Source organism: Plodia interpunctella, chromosome 20, assembly GCF_027563975.2.
Source record: "Plodia interpunctella isolate USDA-ARS_2022_Savannah chromosome 20, ilPloInte3.2, whole genome shotgun sequence".
NCBI lineage: Eukaryota > Metazoa > Arthropoda > Insecta > Lepidoptera > Pyralidae > Plodia > Plodia interpunctella.
The window spans coordinates 5,861,242-5,886,268 of record NC_071313.1 but is presented as its reverse complement, the minus strand read 5'-3'; the positions used below and the strand labels follow the sequence as shown (position 1 = coordinate 5,886,268).

General features: G+C 34.7%; 1 protein-coding gene across 6 annotated transcripts in view; it reads right to left on the bottom strand.

Annotated features, from left to right (window-relative positions):
- The window catches only part of kibra, a 66,839-nt gene that overhangs the window by 8,688 nt on the left and 33,124 nt on the right, over nucleotides 1–25,027 (bottom strand). For 2 of the 6 annotated variants that reach the window (XM_053760431.2, XM_053760430.2), the window contains exons 4-9: nucleotides 4,525–4,633; nucleotides 2,378–2,552; nucleotides 1,196–2,041; nucleotides 968–1,103; nucleotides 396–501; nucleotides 64–165 (exon numbers count right to left, since the gene is read on the bottom strand). In XM_053760431.2, coding sequence (XP_053616406.1) covers nucleotides 64–165; nucleotides 396–501; nucleotides 968–1,103; nucleotides 1,196–2,041; nucleotides 2,378–2,552; nucleotides 4,525–4,633 — 1,474 coding nt within the window. Of the gene's footprint in view, nucleotides 1–63; nucleotides 166–395; nucleotides 502–967; nucleotides 1,104–1,195; nucleotides 2,042–2,377; nucleotides 2,553–4,524; nucleotides 4,634–5,961; nucleotides 6,625–25,027 lie in introns of those variants that run through there. The other 4 variants (XM_053760433.2, XM_064436617.1, XM_053760428.2 and 1 more) reach the window with 4 other exon arrangements.

The window sequence follows — 25,027 nt, the reverse complement described above, 5'->3', positions numbered from 1 at the left end:
CTAATTAATTATTTATTACTTTTGTGTCTCAAATCAGTTGTCAATATCGAACACGTTACTTACCACTAGATGAGGGAGTTCTTGGCGACAAGGGAGGCGGTGGGGTTTCGGATATTGGGGAAAGTGGCTCGCTAGGCCGTCCTGGTCCTTGTAATTGCACGGGAACTATAAACAAAAGAAATTAATTTAAAACAAAAACTATTTCATATCCCACCATTGAATATTATTAGCATAACGCAGGAGTGTTTATAGATTTGCCATCGACATGGAAATAGAAGAACAAAAACTGAAAAATTACGTATATTACGCGGATTTTATTTTCTTTATAGAATCAAAATCAAATCATTTATTCAGAAATTAGATAGTGCAGATATCTAAACGAAAATTCAACTTACTTGTTGCAAGTCCTGTAACTTCATTCAGTCCTGTAGCGACACCTATCCTCATTTCCGCTAATTTCTCTTCTAATTCTCTATGCTGCTGCCGCCTTTGCCTTTCCACCTGAAATTTATTAGACAAAATAATTTTATCAATCAGATATGTTATCTATGAGATCAGCTATGCTTAACCTTTCGCACTCGAAGTAAAAGTGAAAAGTGGTTTGACAGATTGCCGCCAAAGGCAAGATAAAATTTGTCCTATAAATAAATTGATTTTGCTTGAGACATGAGATACCGAAGATAAGGAATAGTGACTAAATAGGCAGTACGATTGTAAAACAGACAAGCAACTAGTTTGGTTAACAATCGACCAAACAGTATTATCAAGATCCGGGCATAAAGTGTCAATCATTTAAATTACACTACGGTTTTTCGATTGTGCCTTTGGCAAAGATTTTTAATACTCATATCATTGCAATGATAAGTCGTTTTAGCCAAAATGTAATTGACTTAAATGACTATAAACGTCAGTAGGTAAAGTCAAAATCTGTCTTAATTCTAGTCAAACCTCTTCTTCTCAGTTTTACCTGATTGTAGGAAGGAGGAGGCGGAGGTGGACTGGCTGATGATAAACTGCTTCTCGGAGACAGCGATGGTTGCGATGGTGAACTACTAGCTCCAGGAGTTATACTATCCATAGTGTAGCTCGTGCCACGCAGTAACCTTGAACAAAAAATGCAATGTCAGTTCATAAATCGAAATCAATAATCGAATATAAAATTTTAAAGAAAACATTTAAATTTGATGATATTTACCTTTCAACTCGTCTATGTAGATCAGCCATATCAATAGGTTTGTCAGCTTGGAAGGAGCTCCCTAATTGAGGTCCTCCATAAATGTCCGTAAAACTAATCCCTGAGCTCAAAGATCCTTTGCTACTAGCTGTAGACAAGGACCCTAAGCTCGAACTACTTGATACAGATAGCGTACTCGCTGACAACGTTTTCAGTTGACCTTCCAATGTCGTCATCGATGTCAACGCGTCTTTCAATTGTTGTAACAGTAATTGCTTCTCCTCGTGTAACCTTAACCGATCAGCTATACACTTGTTCGACATTTCAAATGCGTTCTTCAAGTCTTGTTCTAATCTCTCACATTCAGACTGTATATCACTCATCTCCTGCTTCGATCTCGTTCTTGGAGTTATACTCCTCAGTTCTCTCAGCAGTTGTTCTTTCTCTTGGAATAACAATAACCGATCTTTGTCGGACTCCGCCTGGCCGGGCTGAACTTTATCTTCTAAATCCGCTAGTTGTTGTTGGATTTTTTGTATCCGTTTTCTAGCTTCATCGTATTGAAGGCGAACTCGCGCCATTTCTGCTAATCTTGTCCCTATAGGTACTAAATCAGCGCATAGATCGGTTTGCGATGCTGTACTAAGTTTTTCTTGAGGAATACTTAACGTCGATAAATCTGGTGACGCATCTCCAAACTGAAGCCTCGTCAGATCGTCTTTTAGCTTTGCTAAAGATTGCATGAGCACTGCTCTTTCTTTCTCCCCCGACGTCAATGACTTCTGAATATTCTTCAGCTCAGTCATAATCGCCTGAGCTTCAGTAATATTGTAGCATCCTTGCTGGGAACTTATCTTTTGTTCGACTCTGAAATTGAAAAAACAAATATTTTAGACATGCACTGACATTTTTACACAACGTCACTATCATAAAAGGGATAATAGGCATTGCAAATGCGAAGGTGCTCGTTACTTTACTATTCTATATGCTGTAAATGGAGATAATGGGAAAATCTAGGCAATAAATTAGAAAGTTTCCAAGGGGCTAGTTCAACTTATTCAAGTTCATTATGAGCAACCAAAATTTTATTCAGATGTAGTCTTTCACGGGCATAATTTTCTCTTTGAAATATTTTTTACGTTACATGGGAAACTGGGGCAGCTGCCAATATTTTCCAGAATGTAACTATCCATAAATGCTTACTCTGCAAGCGTATCGACCCCTCGTCTGGCACTTGCTACTTCAGCTCTCGCCTGCCTTAGCTCCTTGCGCAACTGGGCGACCCTTCCACGAGCTTGCGTGACTTCAGCTCTCAAGACTTCAGGGTCATGGCGGGACGTTGTTGACGTCGTTGTCATGGAGGTTGTTGATGAACACACTGAAGAGACAAATAAACTTTTATGAATACCATCAGATTTAAAATGTCGAAAAAGCAATATTGAATAGTGTACAAAATAGGTATTGTAGTTTGAAAATATGTACTTATATAGTATTAGTGTAAATGTTCATATATCAGTGTACACATTCAACAACGATAATGTTTATTCAAAATCTTGACTTATTAAGAATGACCGTGTTAATGAAATACATTCCTTCCATTAACGTAAGTATCAAACACGCTGAAAAGATATTACTTACTACGATATATGGAAATTGACGTAACCATAGAAAATCACCTGTAGTTATAGTAATAATACTATTATTCACAGTCGTCATGAATGACGTCATAGTTAAATTGACGTTCCGTCATACTTAGTAAACTAAGTATGACGGAACTGAGTATGACGGAGTATAATAAGTTTTCTTTTTTAACATGAACGTCATCATATCAAATTTTATTTAATTTTCTTATGATGCAGTGCAGGTGTTTCATATTTTAGGTCTATTAATAATGCCCTATCAGTCCATTAATATCTCGTATTTCTATTCTCCCACTAATACGTATTCAGGTTTAAACGCTATAAATTGAAAAGTCTATATGCAAATACTGTATGTGTAAAAGAATGCGAGGTAAAAAATGCATGCTGTCGGCAAGTAAACAAGAAAATCATTTATTTTTCATACGGTGTTGTCAAAACATCGATATGTAATATAATGTATGCAAGGTCAGACGATGCAAACAAACTGCAAACAAACTGTCGATTTACGTTTGTCGTCGTATTTATTTATTCAAAAATTTTGATAGTGTGTGGATAAATGTAAAAGCTGCATATATTTTTTATGGTGAACTGAATAAATATGGTATTTTTGCCATAACATAAAGGTTGAAAATAATTGGATCGTATAGATTTTTGCTTACAATGCATTTCATAGTAACCTGACATACTAAAAGATAAAAATAATTAATGAATCATTAAAAGAAAAAAAAGTGAAGAATGAAACGGACCTTCCGATTGAACATTAATGTAATAAGATATAGTTATTTAATATTGCTACAAATGTTTGTCAACTACCTATTTATTTTTGTCGTAAATTTTTACCAAGTCTATGACTACCTACATAAAACAAATTCTCCATTGAATAAAATCATGCGCATTTTGTTCGAATATTTAAAAAAATCGTATCGATAACATTTTTATAAATTTTCCGGCCCTATAGAACCAAGTCTACGCTCGGCCCTAGCGGCAAACGTAATATTCTGCCCCGATTGTGCTGATTAAAATTTATAATGCAGTCCAAGAACCTGCTAACTATAATTTACGGAATTCTAAAAGGAATTATAGTAAAATGTAAAGGCAGTAAATAGGAACGGAATGTAGATTTTGAACCTGACTATTCTCATAAAGTATAATGGAGTCTCGCTACAAGTTGTCATACGCACGAGAGTCAGATTTCAAGTTTTTAATACCAATTTTATATTGGTTGTTGACATAAACATTTTTAGCAGTTTCTACCAGATTAATATATAAGTATGTACCTATTATAAGTACATAAACATATGCCCGGCATTGTGTTGAGGAAAACATGATAGAAAATACTAAGTACCACCACAGTTTGTGCGAGTGTGTATCACACAGCCGTTATCAAAATTTCCAAAATTTGGAATCCGCTTTAAAAAATGTTTTTAGAGTATATAAAATCGATTCCCGTCGATCGTTTTATTTATCGTGCATTTCATAGAGCGCATAGAAAAGATTTCTTTATATTGTTACAATATTTTTTGTTTATTTTTTAAATATAAATCGACATAAATGACGTAAATTATTTAGGTACAGACCTTCATTTGCGTTTTGTTTAAAGATCTCAAATTCTTATGCATTTTTATTTCATATATTGAAACATTTATTTGCCTGGAGAAAAATAAAACAATAATTAATAAGTAAAGAAAAAAATTAAGGTTAGGTACTCACAACTTGTTCGAGAGGCAGCCAGTGTTGACAGAGCATTGTTTAAATGCTTGTATTCATCTTGGGCTAGACACAACCTTTGCTTCTTGACATCGTACATCTCCTTCTTTGCCTGCGGGACAAAAGAAATATAACTTTGAAAATATATTATGATTTCAATAATATATAATTTATTTTTTATTAATAGAAAAACCAACTCATCGACCTGAATATTCTTTTAAAAAAATAATGTCATCCGAAAACATAGAGCTATAAAGCATTTAGAAAGAACCAAGAATTTATACCTATCGTATTATCGTAATACCGTATTATAACAATAGTTATATATGCACTTACACAGGGACACACACAGGGGCCCAAAATTTTTTAAATTCTGCTATTCATATATTTTGTATTTTTATTTTCTAAACTAGAGTACCTACCTATCTAATGCAATGTACACATACATATGTTGTGATAACTATTTCTGGAACCGATGTTATTTGATTTTATTAGCATCCAGTTCCAGAATACTAGACACCATAGTTAACAACAGTAAAAAGCAACAATTTATTGCGTCATTATAAAACAACATAAAACTTCGAACAAATTATCAGTAGTAGTTACACAGATACAATCCGAAAACCCGTAACGACGCCCACCAATAAATCACTCCGACTAACGCATAACTCATTCAAAAATCTAATTTCATGACCTAAAAAACTGACCGTTGTGCCTATCTGGCAATTGTTAATAATTATGGACGCCAGAGATTGAAATCACGGATTGATTACTGTAATAGAGGTGAATCGAAAAAAATTCGATTATGATGTGGCAGTCTTATAATAAAGAGCTGGTGAAAAAATATGAAGAAAATATGTAATGATTTTGAATTATATACTTATTTGATTTTATTACATAATGGAGTTCCAGAGTGCTCGTTTATCACTGTATTTTTAGTGACTAAATAATTTGACTATGGTCTTAAAAAAACAGTTTAAACTATTAAACACTGTGGTAACACGGCTTCTTAAGGAATCTGTAAGGTAAATGTAGACACAAAATTTTACAAGTCATAAAATAAATGTCGAAATAAGCAAACAAGTTGTGTTTATTTACACCACATTCAGAAACAGGCCATGTTGAGGAAATACGATTTACCACCAAATATCCAATTTCCAGCCTTCAAATGAGTATTTCAAACGAGTTTTTAACGAATATCACACATCCATACGAAATACACCAAGTAACATCCAAAATTATCGTGTCGTTACAGCAGCTGAGTAGTTTTTATGATGGACATGAGCTAGTAACACAAATGGCCACTTTTTGCACGGAATGCGGACAAAAAGTTGTCGACTTTTTCGTTACATTAGCTCACAACACAAGAATCCAAGTAAAATTCAGATGATACGTACTCTTGGGAGTCAGGTAAAAGTTTTAAAATGAAATTATATTTACAGTTACCACTCTGAGGGACGCGTTGAGTCTACAAGCATGCTGCAGCCGACTCCATGTGCTGGGCGGGCATTGAGGAAAAGTTCCATTTCTGCTCAAGACCTGCGTCGCCACGTAACCTTGGCCTTCATAGTACGCCACTTCAGACACCGGCACTAGACGCACTTCAGCGGAACGAATTTGACGCACTGACAGTATATTTTCATAAATAGCTTCATCTTCGAGATTTTGTCCTTCGGGGCACAAACGGTAACCGAACTCGCGACTGATCTCCTCGAGATTAGCGTACTCAGGACGCTTGCGCATCTCCTCGAGGTTTTGGTATTGGGGCTCATCGCGGACTTGCAACCCGGCCGGCCGGGCAGAGGTTGGATCGACGCGGACGCCGTACTCCGGAGGCTCACGAACCATGCGGGCGATCTGGCTGCTTCCAAAGCAGCCGCGGCACCAGGAGTGCGCACCGGTGGACGCGGCTCGGGCGCGGAACGTCGCCTTTTCGGGCTCCGGTTCGGGGGGAGGCGGCTGGGACCACATCTTGAGCGCCCGCCGAGACGGACACATCTTAACCCCCAAAAGGGCGCGCGTCGACTGGCGCGGGCGCGCGCTGTTCGGATGGTGCGCGGTGGAATGCGCCCGCGCCGCCGAAAGAATGCAATCTCGGGCGCATTTCGGAGGTCGATCTCTCCAAAGGGCCGGGGTCCGCGGCCGCTCCCGCCTCGGTCGCGGCCATCTGTCGTAATAACTTCGTCGAATTGAAAACGCAGCCCGCCGAGGTGTCAGGCTGAAGCGTCACTAACGGACCCTCGATGACCCCGTCCCGGGTCCTGCACGCGAATCACTTGCATATTTGCATAAGTAATAATGAAGTAAAAGCGCATTAGCCGCAAAATTCCGCATGATTAGACTCGCTTATGAAAGTTATGAGCGTCATAAGCACGTTTGCTATTTAGTAGCGCTTCGTTAACGGCTTCTATAAACAATTGCCGTAATCACTGTAATTCAGTTGAAGAAGAACATAGCGGCGGCGACAGCGGCGCGGAATGCAAAAAGTTGGCTTTAGCACATGTAGGACTGGCGACGCGGAGAGGCTGAGGTGGCGTGCGGTTTAATTGTCGCGATTTTCTTGAGATTTTCCAAAGAACCCCGCAATTTAAAATTTCAACCGCGCCAATGGTACGGGGCGCGCCACTGTGTGCCACTGTGCAGGTAGACGCGCATTTTTGTTCCGGAATTCCTTTACATGCATTTGCAATCTTGTCCTGGGCCAAGTTCGTAAATGCACCATACAAGTGCGCTTGGAGCGAAGTGCGGCTCCTTGAAAGCTGGCCATCCGAGATATAATGAAATAAGCATAACTTGTTAATTAGTTAAGTGCACGGTCTAGGCTAGACCTATTCTCACGCAATTCCCGCGGGCATGGTTTGAATTGGTTCTACTTGAGTTTTACGTTTTATTTCGCTATTTCTTTACTTGAAACTTTAGATTTCATATATACGAATACGATGTAATAATAAAGAATATTGAACTAGGAAAAAAATGTAAAGCAGATAATGTCTGAAATAATTCGGCAGTCTGCCAAAATTCCAACGTACAATTCCTCACAAATATCCATGATTTTAGAACATTGGTCGGTCAGGTAAACACTAAATCGCTTAGCCAAAAATGGAATACAATTTAAAATACTACGAATTGGAAAATACTGGTCTTTTTAGCTACTCTCAATGCTCAAAACCAATTGATTGGAACAGGGTTGAAAAACATTAATAATTATTTTCTTAATGTTGGAATCTGTATTGCCGTGGGGGTTTTAAAGAGCATCTGCCTCCCCTTAGACCGGTTGTTTTTCGACTCAGTCTTCATCTTCTATCTCTTTCTCATAAGCGCTACCTTCTATATGCTTCTGTCTCATTCCCACTCGCGGCTACGGAACTAATTTTACGTCTTTTTCTTTTCGTTGCCTATCTGCTTGAGACGACCAGCGTTCGGTCCGATTCTCTTTAAAAATGTAGTTTATTTCATTATGTCATTACCTACTTTATAGATACCTACTTTATAGAGATCATTTAGACTAGACTGCCATTGAATGTATAGACGTAGATTTCGGTCTATAGATAAATCCACGTGGAGAATAATGTTAACCTTTATATTATTCAAAATATAATTTCTATTAATTTAAAACACTATAATACTCTAAAAATACTACCAAATACATGTGTACTTAATTAAGTACTAGTCATTTAAATTGTATTTCGTGTATTTCAGACATAATTATTATTTCACGCTTTTTTTCGTTAAATTGGACATTATAACCATTGTAGGTACCCACAAAATAATCTAAAATTCTCTCCAGCTTATATCAATCAATGATATGATAAATCCGAAACATTCCTTATGAATCAAAGACAATGGCTTGAAGGTCGTACTAGATACCGGTATGGGTACGTATCCAAAATTCAACCTGCTTGCGTTTTGTTTTTATTGCCTCAAGCGGCTGGGATGCGATTAAAATTCCTGGGATGCTTTACGCCTCTCAAACCCTGGCCAATGGTCAGCGCAGAGCGGGCATTCTTTTTTTGAAATTCATATTTCGAAAAAAGAATGCGAGGCTTATTAATTAATTAATTTAAAAAAAGTAAATTGTACATAAATTATTTACATAAGTAAATAATTTCTATACAATTTACTTTTTTATTTTATTTTTGTATGTACCTAATTGTTATTTATTGTAATAATTCAAAGTATTTTTATGTATCTTATGACAAAGGATTGACTTGGAGTAAATGAAGGTTCTTTGTAACGCATACACAATAAATTACCTTGTAATTAACCTAAGTTAATAATGAAAGTACTACTGAATATATCCGAATTAACCGTCTTACAAACTAATCATATTTTTAAATTATTGTCATGTCGCGTCTAAGACATCGTTACTCTATGGGCCATCACCGGCGCGGCCAAGAGCAATCTCCTGCAAGAAGCGGCCCACGGGCAGCCAGCATTACCATACTACAAAGATGATTACCATTACAACATAATACCACGCCACGACGCGCGACAGACAAATAATTGAGAGGAAACGAACTTAGTATTCGAATTACGAAAAATATGTGGCCAGTTTCTTTTAAATTTTTTTTTCGCATAAAACTTTGATAGTGATCATATCTTTTCTACTGGGCAACATGGTGAAAGTATTTGTGTACCTAAATTAAATGTTTACATATAAAAAGATCGTCCCACAAATTTAAATAAGTACAGAAAGTGTATAAATAAGTCTAAAAGACTAATACATAAAAGATCCTATTTTCAATAAACACTGTATCTATTTTTATTTTAATACTTATTATTGTGTAAAATATAATTTCTGGCAAAAAAAATGTCATTTACATTCTCAGGACTGATTTCTATGGGAGAAAGAATCCAAATTGAGAACACAAATATTATTCTAGCATGTTCTTAGAAGATAAGTGACAGAAAATCCACTATCTGTGGAACCATGCACAGTGAGATTCGAACACCCAACCTATACGTCAAAGTGCAATAGCCTTAACCACTACACCAAGTTGCGGTAACATATAGCGACGAAAGCGATGGCCGAATCAAAACAAAGTTTGAATCTATAAACATTCATGTGACGTTAATTTATGAAACAGTTAATAAAAATGTTTGGTGTGCATATGTCCTCTATATGGCAGTGAATTTAAGCGAAGGTAATACAGAAGCGAATAGTAATAGAAGCAAATTTAGGTAAGTTGGTGTGCTGTCGACTGTACTTATTAATTAATCCCAAATAAAAAGCAAACATATGTTTTTATAAAATCTTCAGGGGCATATCGTTATTCTGTCTGTCTGAAGTTCATATTGTACTAAACTAAGCCCAAATGTAATCTAGCGTTACATACGATTATCCTCAGGGAGAGAGAAAAAAGAAAAAAACAAGAGAAAAAATGTACGAGAGAGGCGCGGGCGCACGAAACTCGCATTTTGACGTATTCGTTTTTTAAACTCATATTCTTATTCTTATTATTGGACCGGGCTCCCGGTGTTACGGAGGCGGTATGCGCCACAGACATATGACAACGTAGATGCGGCAAAAATTATATTTTTTTTTTCACTTTTAGTCCATAAAAATTGTTAGTAATAATTTTCTTCATAGTCTTGCGATAGCATAAAAAGACAATAACACTATAAATGAATTGCTGCTATTCTATGGCATAATTGTTAAGGAAAAACTAAACGCAGCATTTTATTATCAATAATGAGTGTTACCAGGTTCTTCAAACAACGATCAATACCATAAATATTTTCGTAGTAATCAAACCATCACATTGGAATCTTAATCGCTGCCTTGGCGGCTATTACTAGATAATTACACGTTTTAAAATTTATGAAATGCATTCATCACTGCTCTCTGTCTTTGTAACAGAATTTCGCTAAAACCCTTTATCAAAACACTTCGAATCAATTAATATAACTGTTTTCAAATAAGACGCTTTCGTGAAATGCCAAACTGAATTCGTAATCAATTAAATTTGGATATATACGAGAACCAAAGCCCCGTGATTCATGCTTTTTTTTTACTTCGAAACGAAAAATTTAATCTAGAAGTAAACAAAGTGAATGACGGGTCATAAACTGTCGGTAAAATATATAATTCAGATAAAGCTATGATCTAGACAGTATTTATTACAGTTGGATGTATGTTGACAGTAGAAATGATGAATTTATCAATTTATCATCAATATAAAAGAAAAAAAAAAAACAAAAGCAAGCTCACAACACTAGACCAGTGTTAAATTCATTCATAAAAAAACACATTACTTTTCTTCATAATTGTCATAGAATATGAATTCGAAATTCGAATGCAGCTGATGTTGAGAGCAAAATAGTGCAACGGGATATTCCAAAATCTACCTGAGACGTTCGAACTTCAAACGTAAACATTTGTGGAATGTTTAAAAAAAAAAAGTAAAAAAATTTGGACACCTCGTGAGAAATGGGCGAAAAAAAACGAAGAAATTCCATAGGGATGGGAATATTTGGTTCCTGGAATTCGCGTGCTAGTCTCGTTTTGTTCCGTAGAATAAAAGCTATTGTTGAAGATGCATTGCATGGTTGGCAGACGAATGCACGTAAGGGAAACAACAGATATAGGTATTCTATTTTAGATTTTAATTTGGGGATAGTTTAAAACAAATGCGCTAAAAAGATCCTTTGAAAATCGTATTAGCTTCGACATCCTGCATGACCTGACACGTGTTCTTTCTATTTCTTTATCTGTGCCTTTTCTTATAGCTAAAACATCAAATTGGGTGTCTCTGTCAAATTCCTTACAATTCATTATTTTAATATTCAATTGTCTGTTTGAAGGAATTACCCGGGGTAAGTTTCTTTGTTAAGTGATAATAAAAAAGGTACGTACTTATGCAAGCAAAAATGTATTCAAATAGCACCGATTTAGACAGCATTTAAATTTGGCAAAGTAAATAAAAAGCAAAAGTAACACTTCCTACCGCCGCCATGGGAAATGTTACAACTAAAGTAACATTTTTATGTTATTTAGCTAGTAATAAAATAAATACGATTCCTTGACATTTGTATTCATAACAAATTGTAAATAAATTATGTTAAAATAAAACACATATAAGTAGTATAGCTACTTATAAAAGTTCTAATATTTGTTACATAAACGCAATAACAGAAGTACCTAACAACTTTAGAAAAACTTAAGATTCTAATTCTAAGTTCATAGCTGTCAATTGACTTGACAGCCATTTGAATTTGGAATCTTCAACTTTTGCAGCACGGAAATTTACGAAAGTGTGATAATTAACTGTAAAGGTTCTTTCAATTGAATTCTACGTCAATCCGAAAACGAGAGATTTTGCTTACATTAAATTGCACTTGAGGCAAACAACTCATAAATCAAAACTATCCACGAAGACAGGTTAATGTAACCCACAGGGCCGCGTGGTGACCAGTAAATTATTGCTATGTTGATGGAGAATCACTCATAAGAGCGAAAATCCATGATTCAATCTCAACTTTACAATATACAGCTAAATTTTATTTTAATATGTTAGATAAGACACACAATATCAACTTTAGGATATGTATACCATTCGTGATGCTGCAGTAAGACCATTGCCAAAATAAGTCCATAAGTCCAGTCACCAATAATGTTTTAAAAAAGGAAACATAGTTTTTTTTTAACGTTGTCAATGTCTGTTCTTGTTCTAAAAAAGACAGCTTCATCAAGGCATCATTTTACGAAATATTAGATTTTCATTATTTTCTTCAATCATAGAAACGTTCGTAACGTATAAGAGAGATGTATTACGAATATTTATTGCCACAAGTTTTGAGGCCTCTCTCACTCTTCAGTACAATTACTTAGTCCAGTGCTAAACTAGCAAGTACCTATGTATCGGGCTGGTTCAAAATGTCCAGTGTCCCAAAGATGAGAAGTTAATAAGACGTTGAAATTAAAATTCGAATTAAGAAGGAGAGCGTGACTGAATACAGAACCTGCAATAAAAAAGCTAACGTTCTTATTTCAAAAACATTTTGAATTATTTCGAAATAAGAACGTTCTCCGAAGGGCGTACTACACAAGCGTATGAAATATAATTGTACAGCAAGCAAGGACCGTCTCGGAGGTCGTTCATCGCACGCGCACGAGTCCCGAGAAAACACTCTCGGGTTACCGGGCGCGATCGGGAAAGGGGACTACGTTTCAGGGAACGTTTTGGGACAAATTCTGAAATAAATAGTGCTTCGATTAATAAGAAGTGAAGATATGATAAAGTCTTAGTCAAAGGAACTAAACACGCTTGTGTTTAGTTTCCAAAAATGATCATCGCAACTGGACAACTCCAATTCCGTTTTAGAGCACCTATACTAGTGACTAGCTTCAATACAAGTTGATATAGAATCATTTAACTCTTTCTTTTTTTCTTTATTTAAAGTAGGTATTTCATTTCTTTGATGATATTGTCTGTTTATGCTAATATAGTTATATAAAACATACCAAACTCACTATTAGAGTCAAAGGTATAGTATAGCAGCAGGTTATTATGAACTATATTATCACAGAATAGAGAAGGATAGCGTGAAAGAAATACAGCAATAGGCTGAAAAAGGTTGAGATAATGTTTAAGGGCTGCGGTGTTTGCTTAAAATTTGCAGTTAAAAATATCAAATATGGAACGTGTAAAATTGTCCGGAAAAATCAGCAACGTGTGGACATGTAAAGCAAACGCGATTTTATGACGAGGTGTAACATTAGCTCGACTGCAACAATGGGCACGCGCTGAGGTCGGCCTCTAAGGTCGAGGACGACGCAGCACCCGTCCTTCACTCCGTAGTTTGAATTTTACAACGCGGTTTTAAACTTGGAACGTTTTATTTTTCGAAGAAATGTCGGGTTGGGAATGGCCAGTGATATTTTCGAAGCGAGTGCTGAGATTTGAATTTAAACATACAAGATTGTTCCATAGATAAGTTTTTGATAATTGTACATAAAAATCCTTTTGCTTCCGGTAAAGGCAAATATCGTGCGGAAACTTGCACTAAAGTTGATAATTTATTAGCTTTTGTGTGAGATAGAGAAGGCAAATTACAAAACAACTCCGTCTCGCACTGCCAAATTAAGGTAGTATAAATATATTATATTATATATACAAATATATACATAATTCAATAAGTAAAAGAAGATTTAAAAATTACTATAAAAAATCTTCTAAAATGGAAAACAATAATGATACACAAGTTACCAAAATCATAAGTTTCCAATAAAATTCCACAACTAACAGCTAATGAGAGAAAGGTGAGTGACGATGAGACTTTGGTAGTCGAAAACAACAATTTATAAAATAATGCAATAAAGATAAGCAGTAACATTGTATTCATGAACACTCATCGTCATAACGACAACCATTAACATACTGATAAACCTCTTTAAAGTGGGTTGTTACTTAAGTCATACGTCATTCAGACATTCCGAAGCACCAATAAGAACAAAATAAAGCCCAACTCAACATCAATTAAAATTCCTTTTAAGAATTTAAGAACTAACGTCAAGTAAGTTTTATTATACCACGTAATTTTAAAAATGTTGCCAGTAAACGCGACGCGCTGTTATTCGCTTATGATTGGAGCAAGGAAAGTCGCATTCCAACCTCTCAGCCGTGGGCATTATTAATAAACCGAAGAATTTCGAAGGCCGGGAGGCGGTTGACTAAATTGTATTGTATTTTGAAGAGGAGTAACTTTTGTGTGCAGCTTGGTCACCTCCAATTCTGATTGTGTGTCGGCGGTGACGTGATTGATTGTCAAATCGACAATTTACCGAATATATTTTTTTCTACATTTACAATTTTTGACACATTTATTTAACATTTATTAATTTTTATTAAATTTAAACGTCAACATTATTTGTGAACAGAATCGACAGTTAAAATCGGAAATGACAACGATCGGTTGTGTATCGACTGGAAAAACAAAAAAATATTTCCATATATAAAACCAAATAGTGCTCTATGTCAAAAATCACATCAGAAACACTTTTATTTCTGCATTCTGATCATGACCAATAAATTTAAAGGCACATTTCTTCCGTTGACTCCCCGACTATTCGAAGAAACGTGTTTTATTTTTATTCTGGTTTATGGTAAGGATTTACAGGCTACCGTGTTACGCTTCCCAGCGACCGATGCTAAATGATTCTTTGTGTATAGTTTAGTGAGATTTTAGTGAGTTATTGTCATAGCTTTTTTCTTATAGGTAACACATTGACCGCCCTATTTTCTTCGAATTTTAAAACTTAATGGGTCCGAATGCTGTTTAAATATTTGTTTCGAACGTTACCGAGCAGTTATTTTTATTACATTTATCGATAATAAAAATAGCATAAAAATATGAAAAATAGCTTAATGATTTATCTGAAGCAACTATATTGTGACAACCTCGGTGGCGCAGTGGTAAGGTTCTTGCCACTGAACCGAGAGGTCCCGGGTTCGATCCCCGGTCGGGTCATGATGGAAAATGATCTTTTTCTGATTGGCCCGGGTCTTGGATGTTTATTTATATATGTATTTATTATAAAATATAGTATCGTTGAGTTAGTATCCCATAACACAAGTCTCGAACTTACTTTGGGACTAGCTCAATCTGTGTGATTTGTCCCAATATATTTATTATATTTATTATTTATTTATTATTGTAAACAACCTATTGGTTGTCTAAAATAGACTTGTTTTGAATGATACAAAACCTATTCATATTCACATGAAATGTAGGACGTCAATGTGATCGAGGATGAAACTGCCAATGATCCAAAATTTAAAATGTTTGCATCAAAAATACTTCACTACCTATTATTTTTTCTACGTTTTCTTTTGTGAATAGAAAATTTATAGACACAAATCAAATTAGGTTTTTTTTTTATGAAACCTAAATTGGTTTACAAAAAGACGTGGGTGCATCATTTGGGCTTAGCTCAAATCTTTTTTTACTTAACAAATGGTAACCTTGCCTTAGGCTTTTTTCGTTTTTTTTTTTTTTTCACAAAAAGATAAAATGACAGCTCTGGTGCTGGAGTTCTGATATATTCACGCCTCTGGCCCATGCAATTAGTAGTTTCGTTCACAACACTGCAATTAGTTGAAACTGCAACTGAAAATATGCAATTTGTACACCGTACGGTAGCGCGGTCCAACTGTTCGGTCAATTATTTAAATGATACCAAAACACTTGGGACAAGACAAACCGGATTTGTTTTTTCAGCAGTAAACAGATTACAATTTCTTTCATGCCAGTCTCAGAGACATAAAAAAATTAAAATAATGTTTTTGTTTCTTACGGACACGCTTCCGTCGTTAGCCAAAACAATGGTTTTTTCCGAAGTATCTATATAGACGTTGCTTAGCTACATATTCGTAAGAGCAAAATGTTAAGTTCTATATTCATAAGGGCGTGACCCCTATCATTGTAGATCAAGGGTTAAACAATGTTACCAGGGCGACTAAAAACACTATTGATTTCTAACAAGACCCTTCTATTCGTACTACACATTTGTATTGGGTAACTACGTTTGGGATGTGACTTGTGCATGGTTTCATCGTCACTATATAATCTACAGTTTCAATCAACCGTGTAAATCAACAACTACCAATTTTTTTTTTTATATTTCCTAATTGTCATTGGTTATTTATATATCTACTTAATATCTATTAATGTCACATTCTAAAAAGATTTTTCAAGATAATTTCAATTACACATGTTATTTATGTGTGTACACCATAGTGATGCGTGACACACTCCCTCCACGCAAAAATTGCTTGAAAGATTTGAATAGAAATCAATGTCCGTGCCCGATCGCCCGGGTAACTATTTATTTTCTTTCTGATGATCTATGTCATAATACAAAAGACTTGGCTGTATGGGCTAGTACCCTTTGCCTCCTCAATAAAACGAGGGAATAAACCAAAAAAAAAAAAGATATATGTCATAAACTGACTCCACCCACAAGTCAAATTTCAACTCTACTTGCCAGAAAATTAAAAAAAAAAGATCGAATAAAGAATAGAATAGTGTATTTAAATTTAAATCTGGCCATTGAGAATGTAAGTGACAGTTCGGATTCCATTCCAATGGTAACCGCCGTGACCCCGCGACCCGCCTGGCAACATTTTTATGAAATAGCCCGCCCGCTTATGATACGCATTCCACGGTTCAATGAGATACTCGATACGGGTGTTAGTGCTGTTGCGATATCGATAATTTTAATTATAGATATTTTTATCACTATCACATAGAATGTTTTTTAAGTTACTGCAATATTACTTTCATGCGTCTGCTACCTAAAATTACAAACTTTAAATTGCCGCGAATGTAGATTTATGTGTTTCAAATAAAATTGATGTTATTTGTTTTAATTTTTGATAAATACTTACAACTGAAATATAAATATATTAAGGTCAAGATGAATCACCTAACCTAACTCATAATCTTTCGAATTTGTCCATAACAGTGGCTCTACTTATTAATCCTTGAAGATTTATAAGTAGAGCGACTTATGTCGACCTCGGTGACGCAGTGGTAAAGTTCTTGCCGCTGAACCGAGAGGTCCCGGTTCGATCCCCGGTCGGGTCATGATGGAATTTTTTTTTTTCTGATTGGCCCGGGTCTTGGATGTTTATCTATATAAGTATTTATTATAAAATATATTATCATTGAGTTAGTATCCAATAACACTAGTCTCGAACTTACTTTGGGGCTAGCTCAATCTGTGTGATTTGTCTTAATGTATTTATTTATTTAATTAATCCTTTAAAGGTTCAATATACCTATCGACAGCTTTGCAAACATTACTGGATAAATTTAAGGTGTATAAGGAGTTGTAGAATTAAATCCTCCACCTCAGATAAATGAACAAAAAAGGTCTCACAAATATAGAAATGCAATAAAATATACCACAATTTTAGCGCCACAGTTAGTTCTAAGTGAGTTAGGTACCTACTCTCACACTGGAAAAACCATAGATCAACAAAAAAAAAAGAAAAATAAGAAACCGGAAAAACCTATTTGAGAAATACTGATTTTTTTTTTAATTTCTTAACTAAGATATCTATTTTTGAAGCGACGATATCTTCTGTCAACCATTTCATATCTTTTTTCGTTTTTTAATTCCATTCATATACGTATGTGTCATGTGTAAGGAATTTGTGCAGATGAGACATAAAGGAAAATATGCATAATGCTGCAATAAAAATATTTTACAATATAATGTACGTTTCATTTAATACAGAAACAGAAAAATCAACTGACTCATCACACAGACTTAAAAAGCAAGCCTTAGATGAAAAAAAGAATTATGTAATGTGTCAAGTAGCAAATATAGCGCTTGAAAAAAATATATTTTCTTTGAAGTAAAATCTAAATAAATAAGTAGGTAGATTAATATTTATTTCAAAAATATTAGCCCTCAAACGCTTTATGCAATTTGATTGATTTATTAACATCAAGATACATAATATTGTATTCTATACAGAGAAATAAATAAACTATTATAAACTTAATTCCCCTTCAGCTATGGATCGTAAAATCGACATAATAGTATACCACGCGTCTCAAAACCCCGTATTCAAGGCAGTAATCGATGTTGGGTATATATCATAATCAAGGTAGCATCTTAGCTCAATATATTACGATCCAGCGTCCTACCTGTTCAACAGTAGCCGACCGGTAACTAAATCCTGACATTGGCCCAACATTGGACTGCACACTGGCCCAACTTTGTTTTACACATTGGCCCAACATTGCCGCCAATTGTCGTGTACGTCTACGACATTATAATAATATTTTTTTGCGTGTAACGTTGGTTTTTTAGAGCACACAATTTTATTTATTCGGTGTAAAGTAATGAAAAAACCTAGACTACATATATCTAGTTCTGTGCGTAGGTCATGCCGGCATTTCGGAATAATATTTTGGGATCATCATAATGTAGTTTGCGGACGTTGGACGTTCTGTAGATTATATGTAGTGTCTAATATTATAAATGCAAGCCTATCTGTTCGTTTTTCACGTCCAAACCGCTGGTCCGATGTTGATTAAAATTTGGTTTGCTTAAAATTAAAGAGACACTTTAAAACTTACCTAAGGTACTTTAATGGGGGGTGAAAGTTTGTATGAAAATCATGTCTGTTCCACTTTCGCAGAGAAATTTACGCGGGCGAAGCCGCGGTCAAAATTATTAGTTGGTAGTAATTAACTAATCTCAATTAAGTCCTCAAAAACAATAACAACAGCTGGCAATGACTAATTAATTGTTTTCGATCGTTGACGCAAAATTATATAAATAATAATAATAAAAATTATACAAATATAATTAATCTATTTACTTATTTAAAATATAAAGACTAGAGATTCAAGCTATATAAACACGATTTAAATTATAAATTGCAACAAAAGCAAATAATACAGATATTACAACAACAAAATAATGTCGTAATCTTCGGTAGCCATTTTGATTTGATGAAAAAAATATTCAATACCATATTTAAAAATCGAATCATCTAATGTGACGAATACATTTCCTTTAACGCATTTTCTATGGTCGATACGTCCACAGATTATGTTAAGAAAAATGCAGAGTTACAATATATACTTCTATAGAGAGATACACACCGCATTCCTACATAAACGACTTTACTGGCCAGTCGACTTTTTATAACGACTTTTTGTATGGCGTAACCTGGTGGCAGAGTTATAATCATAACTAATATTTATGAACGAACACTTAGTCTTTGGTATGTTTTAAATTTGGTGTTACCGGCGAATACTAATGTGAAACATTGTTGTCGATTATAAGTACAATCGATTTATTTTTCAAATTTCGAATTTCCATTGTTCCACTGTTTTAAGATGGTGTATGAAATTTGTGTTACATTTTTTTTATTTTTTCGGGGTTTCCCATGGCGGCTTATAATTCTATCATTATCTATCTTTGCTTATACTTCAAAATAGTTGCATATTGATTGAATGTTCAGCAACGCAACGTAACTACACTGCAGACTGACTAATGTGGTCCAAATTTCTTCTTAGTTATTCTTATACATTTAAAAACCTGTAGTAAGCATAGATCAACAAAAAAAAACCAGCAGAGCCTATTATATTATTAAAAAAAAAAAACAAAACAACATCAAAAACTCTAGCTTCCATCCAAATTTGAACCTTGGCTTTTCTGGGCATAAAAAGTTGGAAGTAGCCCCTCCCCCTCATCTGTCCGGGGCCCGGCCACGACCTTCCAAGAACCTATATACTTATTCTATACTCGTCGAAGCATACTATACTCAACGTATGACCTTTCAGCGCGCTAGAAGGAGAGGTTGGGCTACCAATGAAAAGGATAGTAATACATGTAATTTGAATCAAAAAAGTTACCCATAGCTTCAAGGGACAAACGTAATCACTCACCATAGCAATTACATGTCATCACAATCAAAATGCTACAAATTATAGTATACACACTGGAAATTGTAAATAAAACATTGGAAAAATTCGTTGGGGCTGGATGAGTAAATTTGAGGTTATTTTGATAAATCCTTCCATGATGAATACTGCAATACTGCTGTTTGTGACGATAGGCAAATGTGAGAAAGAAGAAACAGACAAATAGAAAAGATTTATATACATATACTAGATGCCCGGAGTTTCGCTCCCGTTGCAATTTTGAGATAAAATATAGCCTATAGCAATATTGTATAATGTAACTTTCTAATGATGAAGAAAAGTTTTTGAAATCAATTCGGTAGTTTCCGAGATTACCCGCCTCAAACATACAAATTCCCAAACGCTTACCTCTTTATAATAAATAGTATAGATTTACAGACGCACCCTTACATATTACACCACCAGCACTTCGAAGATGATAATAATAATGATGAAAGGAAAAGCCTAAACATCTGATATACAGTTGTTAGGTTGGTCTGAGAATGTTCGGGGTGTGTGCAATTAAATATGTATTAATGTAGCAGCGTTGCAGTGCTCCATTAGAATTTGCATTGCTAAACCCAATTCGCTTGATGCCAGACAATGGGTTTAGTTTATGACATGCTTTAGAGAATTTTGAAGACGTTGCGTCATAAATGAAAATAAACTATAATATTAATAATTGTTAATAGAAAGGTGCTATGAAGAAGCTCACAGATAAATTCAGATCAATTAACTATCAGTACATAGTACACAAAGTAACTTTCTGCTGTCTGTTTGTCTGTCCCTGTGTAAGTTTAGATTTAAAACTTCGCAACGCATTTTGATGAGGGTTTTTAAAATAGTGTAATTAGATAATAATTTATTATTTACCCGAACTAAATCGGGTCGTGCCACTGGTATATTATAATGTAATACTTAAAACTTTATTCTCGAAAACATTCATTTACATAGAACCGATGGCTTAAACTAAAAATTTTATTTACAAAAAATCTTAGGTTAAGGTACTAACATAATTTCAATCCAAAATAGAAAGAGAAACCAACATTAAACAATAATGTTGTATTATACAAATGAGATGATACAAATAATAAAAATTATTTCGGAGAAGATGCCGTCCAAGATAAAGAATTAAATGGCGATGACGTCAAAGATACAGGAAATAATGGGATGGAATTCCAAACAAATATGAGTAAGCCTATCAAAATAACAGACGTGACGAGATAAAAGTAAACATAGAACGACTGTTAGCGTAACACTAAAACACGTTGACATCATACTGTCAACATTGTCCCGAAAGTGAATGCTAGATATTGGGTTGCAAAAAATGACGCGTCAGTCGAGACTGCAAAACCTAATTATAGGCTTTCGTGTACCTCGTGTACATTTTGTAGATGTTTGTAGTCAATACGTGTCAATAGGTTAGACTATTTAAATGCAGGTACATGCCTTAATACAACATCAATCATTATCAAACATCTGCATTATACTATATCAGGGGAAGATAAATTTACACGCTTATCTAAAACATAATTCTAGAAGTAAACGCTGTCTACGTTTTAGAACAAAATCAAGCACAATAATTAATATGATTAAAAGTTATAAATAATAAGGAAAATGGGGAAAAAATTAAGTAAATAAAACAGTTATGGATAGGGAAGTCAACAATGCCTATATAAATATAACTTTGAAAGTGCAAATGAATTAAATAAATAATGGAAAACATAAAATAAAGGATAAAGTATATTTTTCTGATGATCGCAAGTAACCTGATATAGCTGCATGCGATATCGATGCGCACGCGCGTTGTTTCGTAGAACTACCGCAAGATGGAGACTCGGGACCTTCTGCGAAGCCTTTCAAAGATGCTACTTAATAACCTCCCATCCAGTAAAAAATAAAACCCAGAAAAGGCTAAGGGTTAGCTACATAGAAAAAAGGTCATGATTACAATATCCAAGTGGAATGTATTCCCGGAAATAAAAAAGGTAATCTAGATCAATGGAGTGGCGTGATCATGAGTTTGTAATTTCCGCGAATTTATGCCACTTAATGCGCATACGCATCCTATCTTTATAGCCAGATAATTGACCGGAAATGACGATCATTTACGAGAGTTTGAGTAAATTATCCTAAACAATGGAGCAAAAACTAAAAGCCCTGGAGGTATAATATCAACAATATTACGTGTAGGTAGATATTGCCAAATGACAAGGATCTAGCTACATTTTCCTTGCGCAAACGAAGCCAACACTACACGTCCATACTAAGAGCTCTTCACTCAAGTGTACATTTATTTTACAAGCTTAAATCTTAAACTGTGCATTATGTTCGTCCTTATCATGGTGACAATAAAGATTAGTATCCTTTATTTTCTCTTCAGCTAGCTGAATATTAATGTTGTTTTGTTTTGTGTGCATTCCTCCACGTAGCAATAGTGTCGCGATGGTTGCGATGCTACTGTCCATGTTGCTATTACACTATGAGATAACCAAAGGATTTTTATGTGCATCTTCAGCATATTAATCATGTAGGATATTTAATTGCTCATTAACCATTTTATTCATTCGAAATTTCAAATTATATTTCTTCTCATTCAAATAAAATTATCTTATCGATATCTATGCTCATAATATCCATCGGATGCAGTTTAAAGCAATTTGTCATCACAATTAATAATATATTTTAAGTTACAACATAAGTAGTATTATTCTGCTTTTATACTTTTGTCCCTCTCAGTTTCTAAGGAAACTTGAATATAAGTAAGGAACATCCCAATTCATGACGTAAATTGTCAATAATTGATGTTAGATGTTCCAAACACCAATGAAATTTTTCATATTCCGAAACTTGATGACACTCGGAAAATATAACATTCAGTTTGAAAAGGTCTTCAAAGTCGATATGAATCATAAAATTTAAATTGACAGGAAATACACACGTATTTTATTGCTATGATACTACGAATCGTAGATCAACAATAATAAAAACAATCTATGAATGAATTGGAATCAAAGGAATCAAAAGAAAATACAATTACAACAATAGATAAATAGATTTAGAGGATGCCAGAGAATGAGAGAAATTAAGAAGAGAAAGTAAGAAAGAGGATTAGGGCTCAGACGATCCCTTAGATCTTTATATCTACGGGAGAAATCACTTAAATGAAAGCGATAATACCCAACACATCCCAGACAAACTGTCTATTCAAGGAGAGGTAATTACGAAGAATTGGAACAATATTGATTGACTCATACGCAATATATACACTCTCAGCCACGCAATTTCCGAATGCCAGAGCAAACTGTTTATAGTTCATTTGTAGATATGTACAGTAAACAGCACATTAATTTACAGTTAGTTCTGATTTGGCATAGACACTATGGAAAAGGGTGTAAGGTTCATCCCGGAAAATAGTACTGTTTCGGGCAGTAAGTATACGCGAGCAGAAATACGAAAATTGTGATTATGTATTGGATGTAACTGTAACTGATGAAAAATGATAAATTGAGTTAACCCCAAAGTAAGTTCGAGACTTGTATTATGGGATACTAACTCTCAACTATGGAATTGACGAGAGTAATAAATTTGTAGAACTATTCTTTATGTAAAAATAAATTTTCATCATATAATGTAAGAATGTGAAATATTGTTATTTGGACCACTTTGGCGCTGCTGATAGCCTCAATTGACCTATTACAATAGTTTTTACGTCAATGAGTATTAACGATCCATTCTTATCTGTTTTATTTGCTGGAATTTCATTTCATAATAACAACACAGCTGAATCTATAAATAGAATATTAACAGTGAGATGTTTGTGTTTTTTGTAATTACTATACAAACTTGCAGGTATTTCAGTTATGCTTATGAATGATTCATTTGCAATTCAAACACCAATAGGCAGGGTTGACAAATGAGGAATTATCAAAAAATAGTTGACATTTAATCCTAAACTAATATTCGTAACAATAGACCTGTATGTATCATGGCAAATATTTGTGACTAGTAGTTTTGGTTCTGTCTTGGCAACTTGGCTATTAAGACTTGACTTTGCTATACTTAATATCTTAAGTTGTTTGCCCTTCTTTCGACTTTGGAAAGTGACATAGGTTGTACTTTTTACCGCGGTTAATCCAGCTTTTCTGGAACCATTTCACCTAATATATAGTACTTAGTGGGATACTATATAAGTATGTTAGGCAACCCTACCAATAGCACAGTGGATTACGCGTATAATACCGATGGAATGCCAGGTTTTCCGGTCGAAACTGAATTACAAGCCTTGGATTGCAAACACAGAAACGCGGTCGAACCCAACCGTTGCATATGTTTGAATAATGGTCCTAGATACCTTTGGATTTGATTTATCAATCGATCAAAATGTTCGCCTTTTATTCATTTTGAGTGCGATAATTTACACTGGTGTTCGATTTTATTACAAGTTGCCTAAAGACATCTGATGTGACTTTTACGACTAGCGCAAACCAAATCAATAAAGTCTCCTTTACTTATAGATAGGACGAAAGAAAGAAAAGTAAATGTGCAAATGCAATAAAAAAAAATACTAAACACGTAAAAAATATTTTCGATATTATCAAGAGGGTGTTGGCAGATTATGATTTGGACTCGAACCGAAGACCTTGGATGTTTGTCAAATATTTCCCAGCATTCATATTTACTGTTTAATTTCTGAACATTTATTGATAAGGTAAACGTGGAAACTATCAAGAAGATAGTCGAACTAAACCTTGCACACGGCAAAGTTCAAGAGGTCATCAGTGCTCGTCGTAATTGATCAATCTAATGTATTTTGTTTACTGCCGGGTTATCAATCAATTGACGTCAATTGGGATCTGCGAAGGTTATCTGTGAGGCTTCAATCTTCGGTGATCAGCGCATTCCAATGTCACTCGCGATAGTCAACTTTATGACTATTTGATTTATCACAATTTTATTACGTTTTCTCAAGAGTTTGTTAGTGATGGTCTAATCTAGATATTTTCTTCTTTTTAATGGCTGTGATGGACTTGTTCTCTCTTTCTCTCATCTGAGCGTTTCATTCTCAGTTATGATG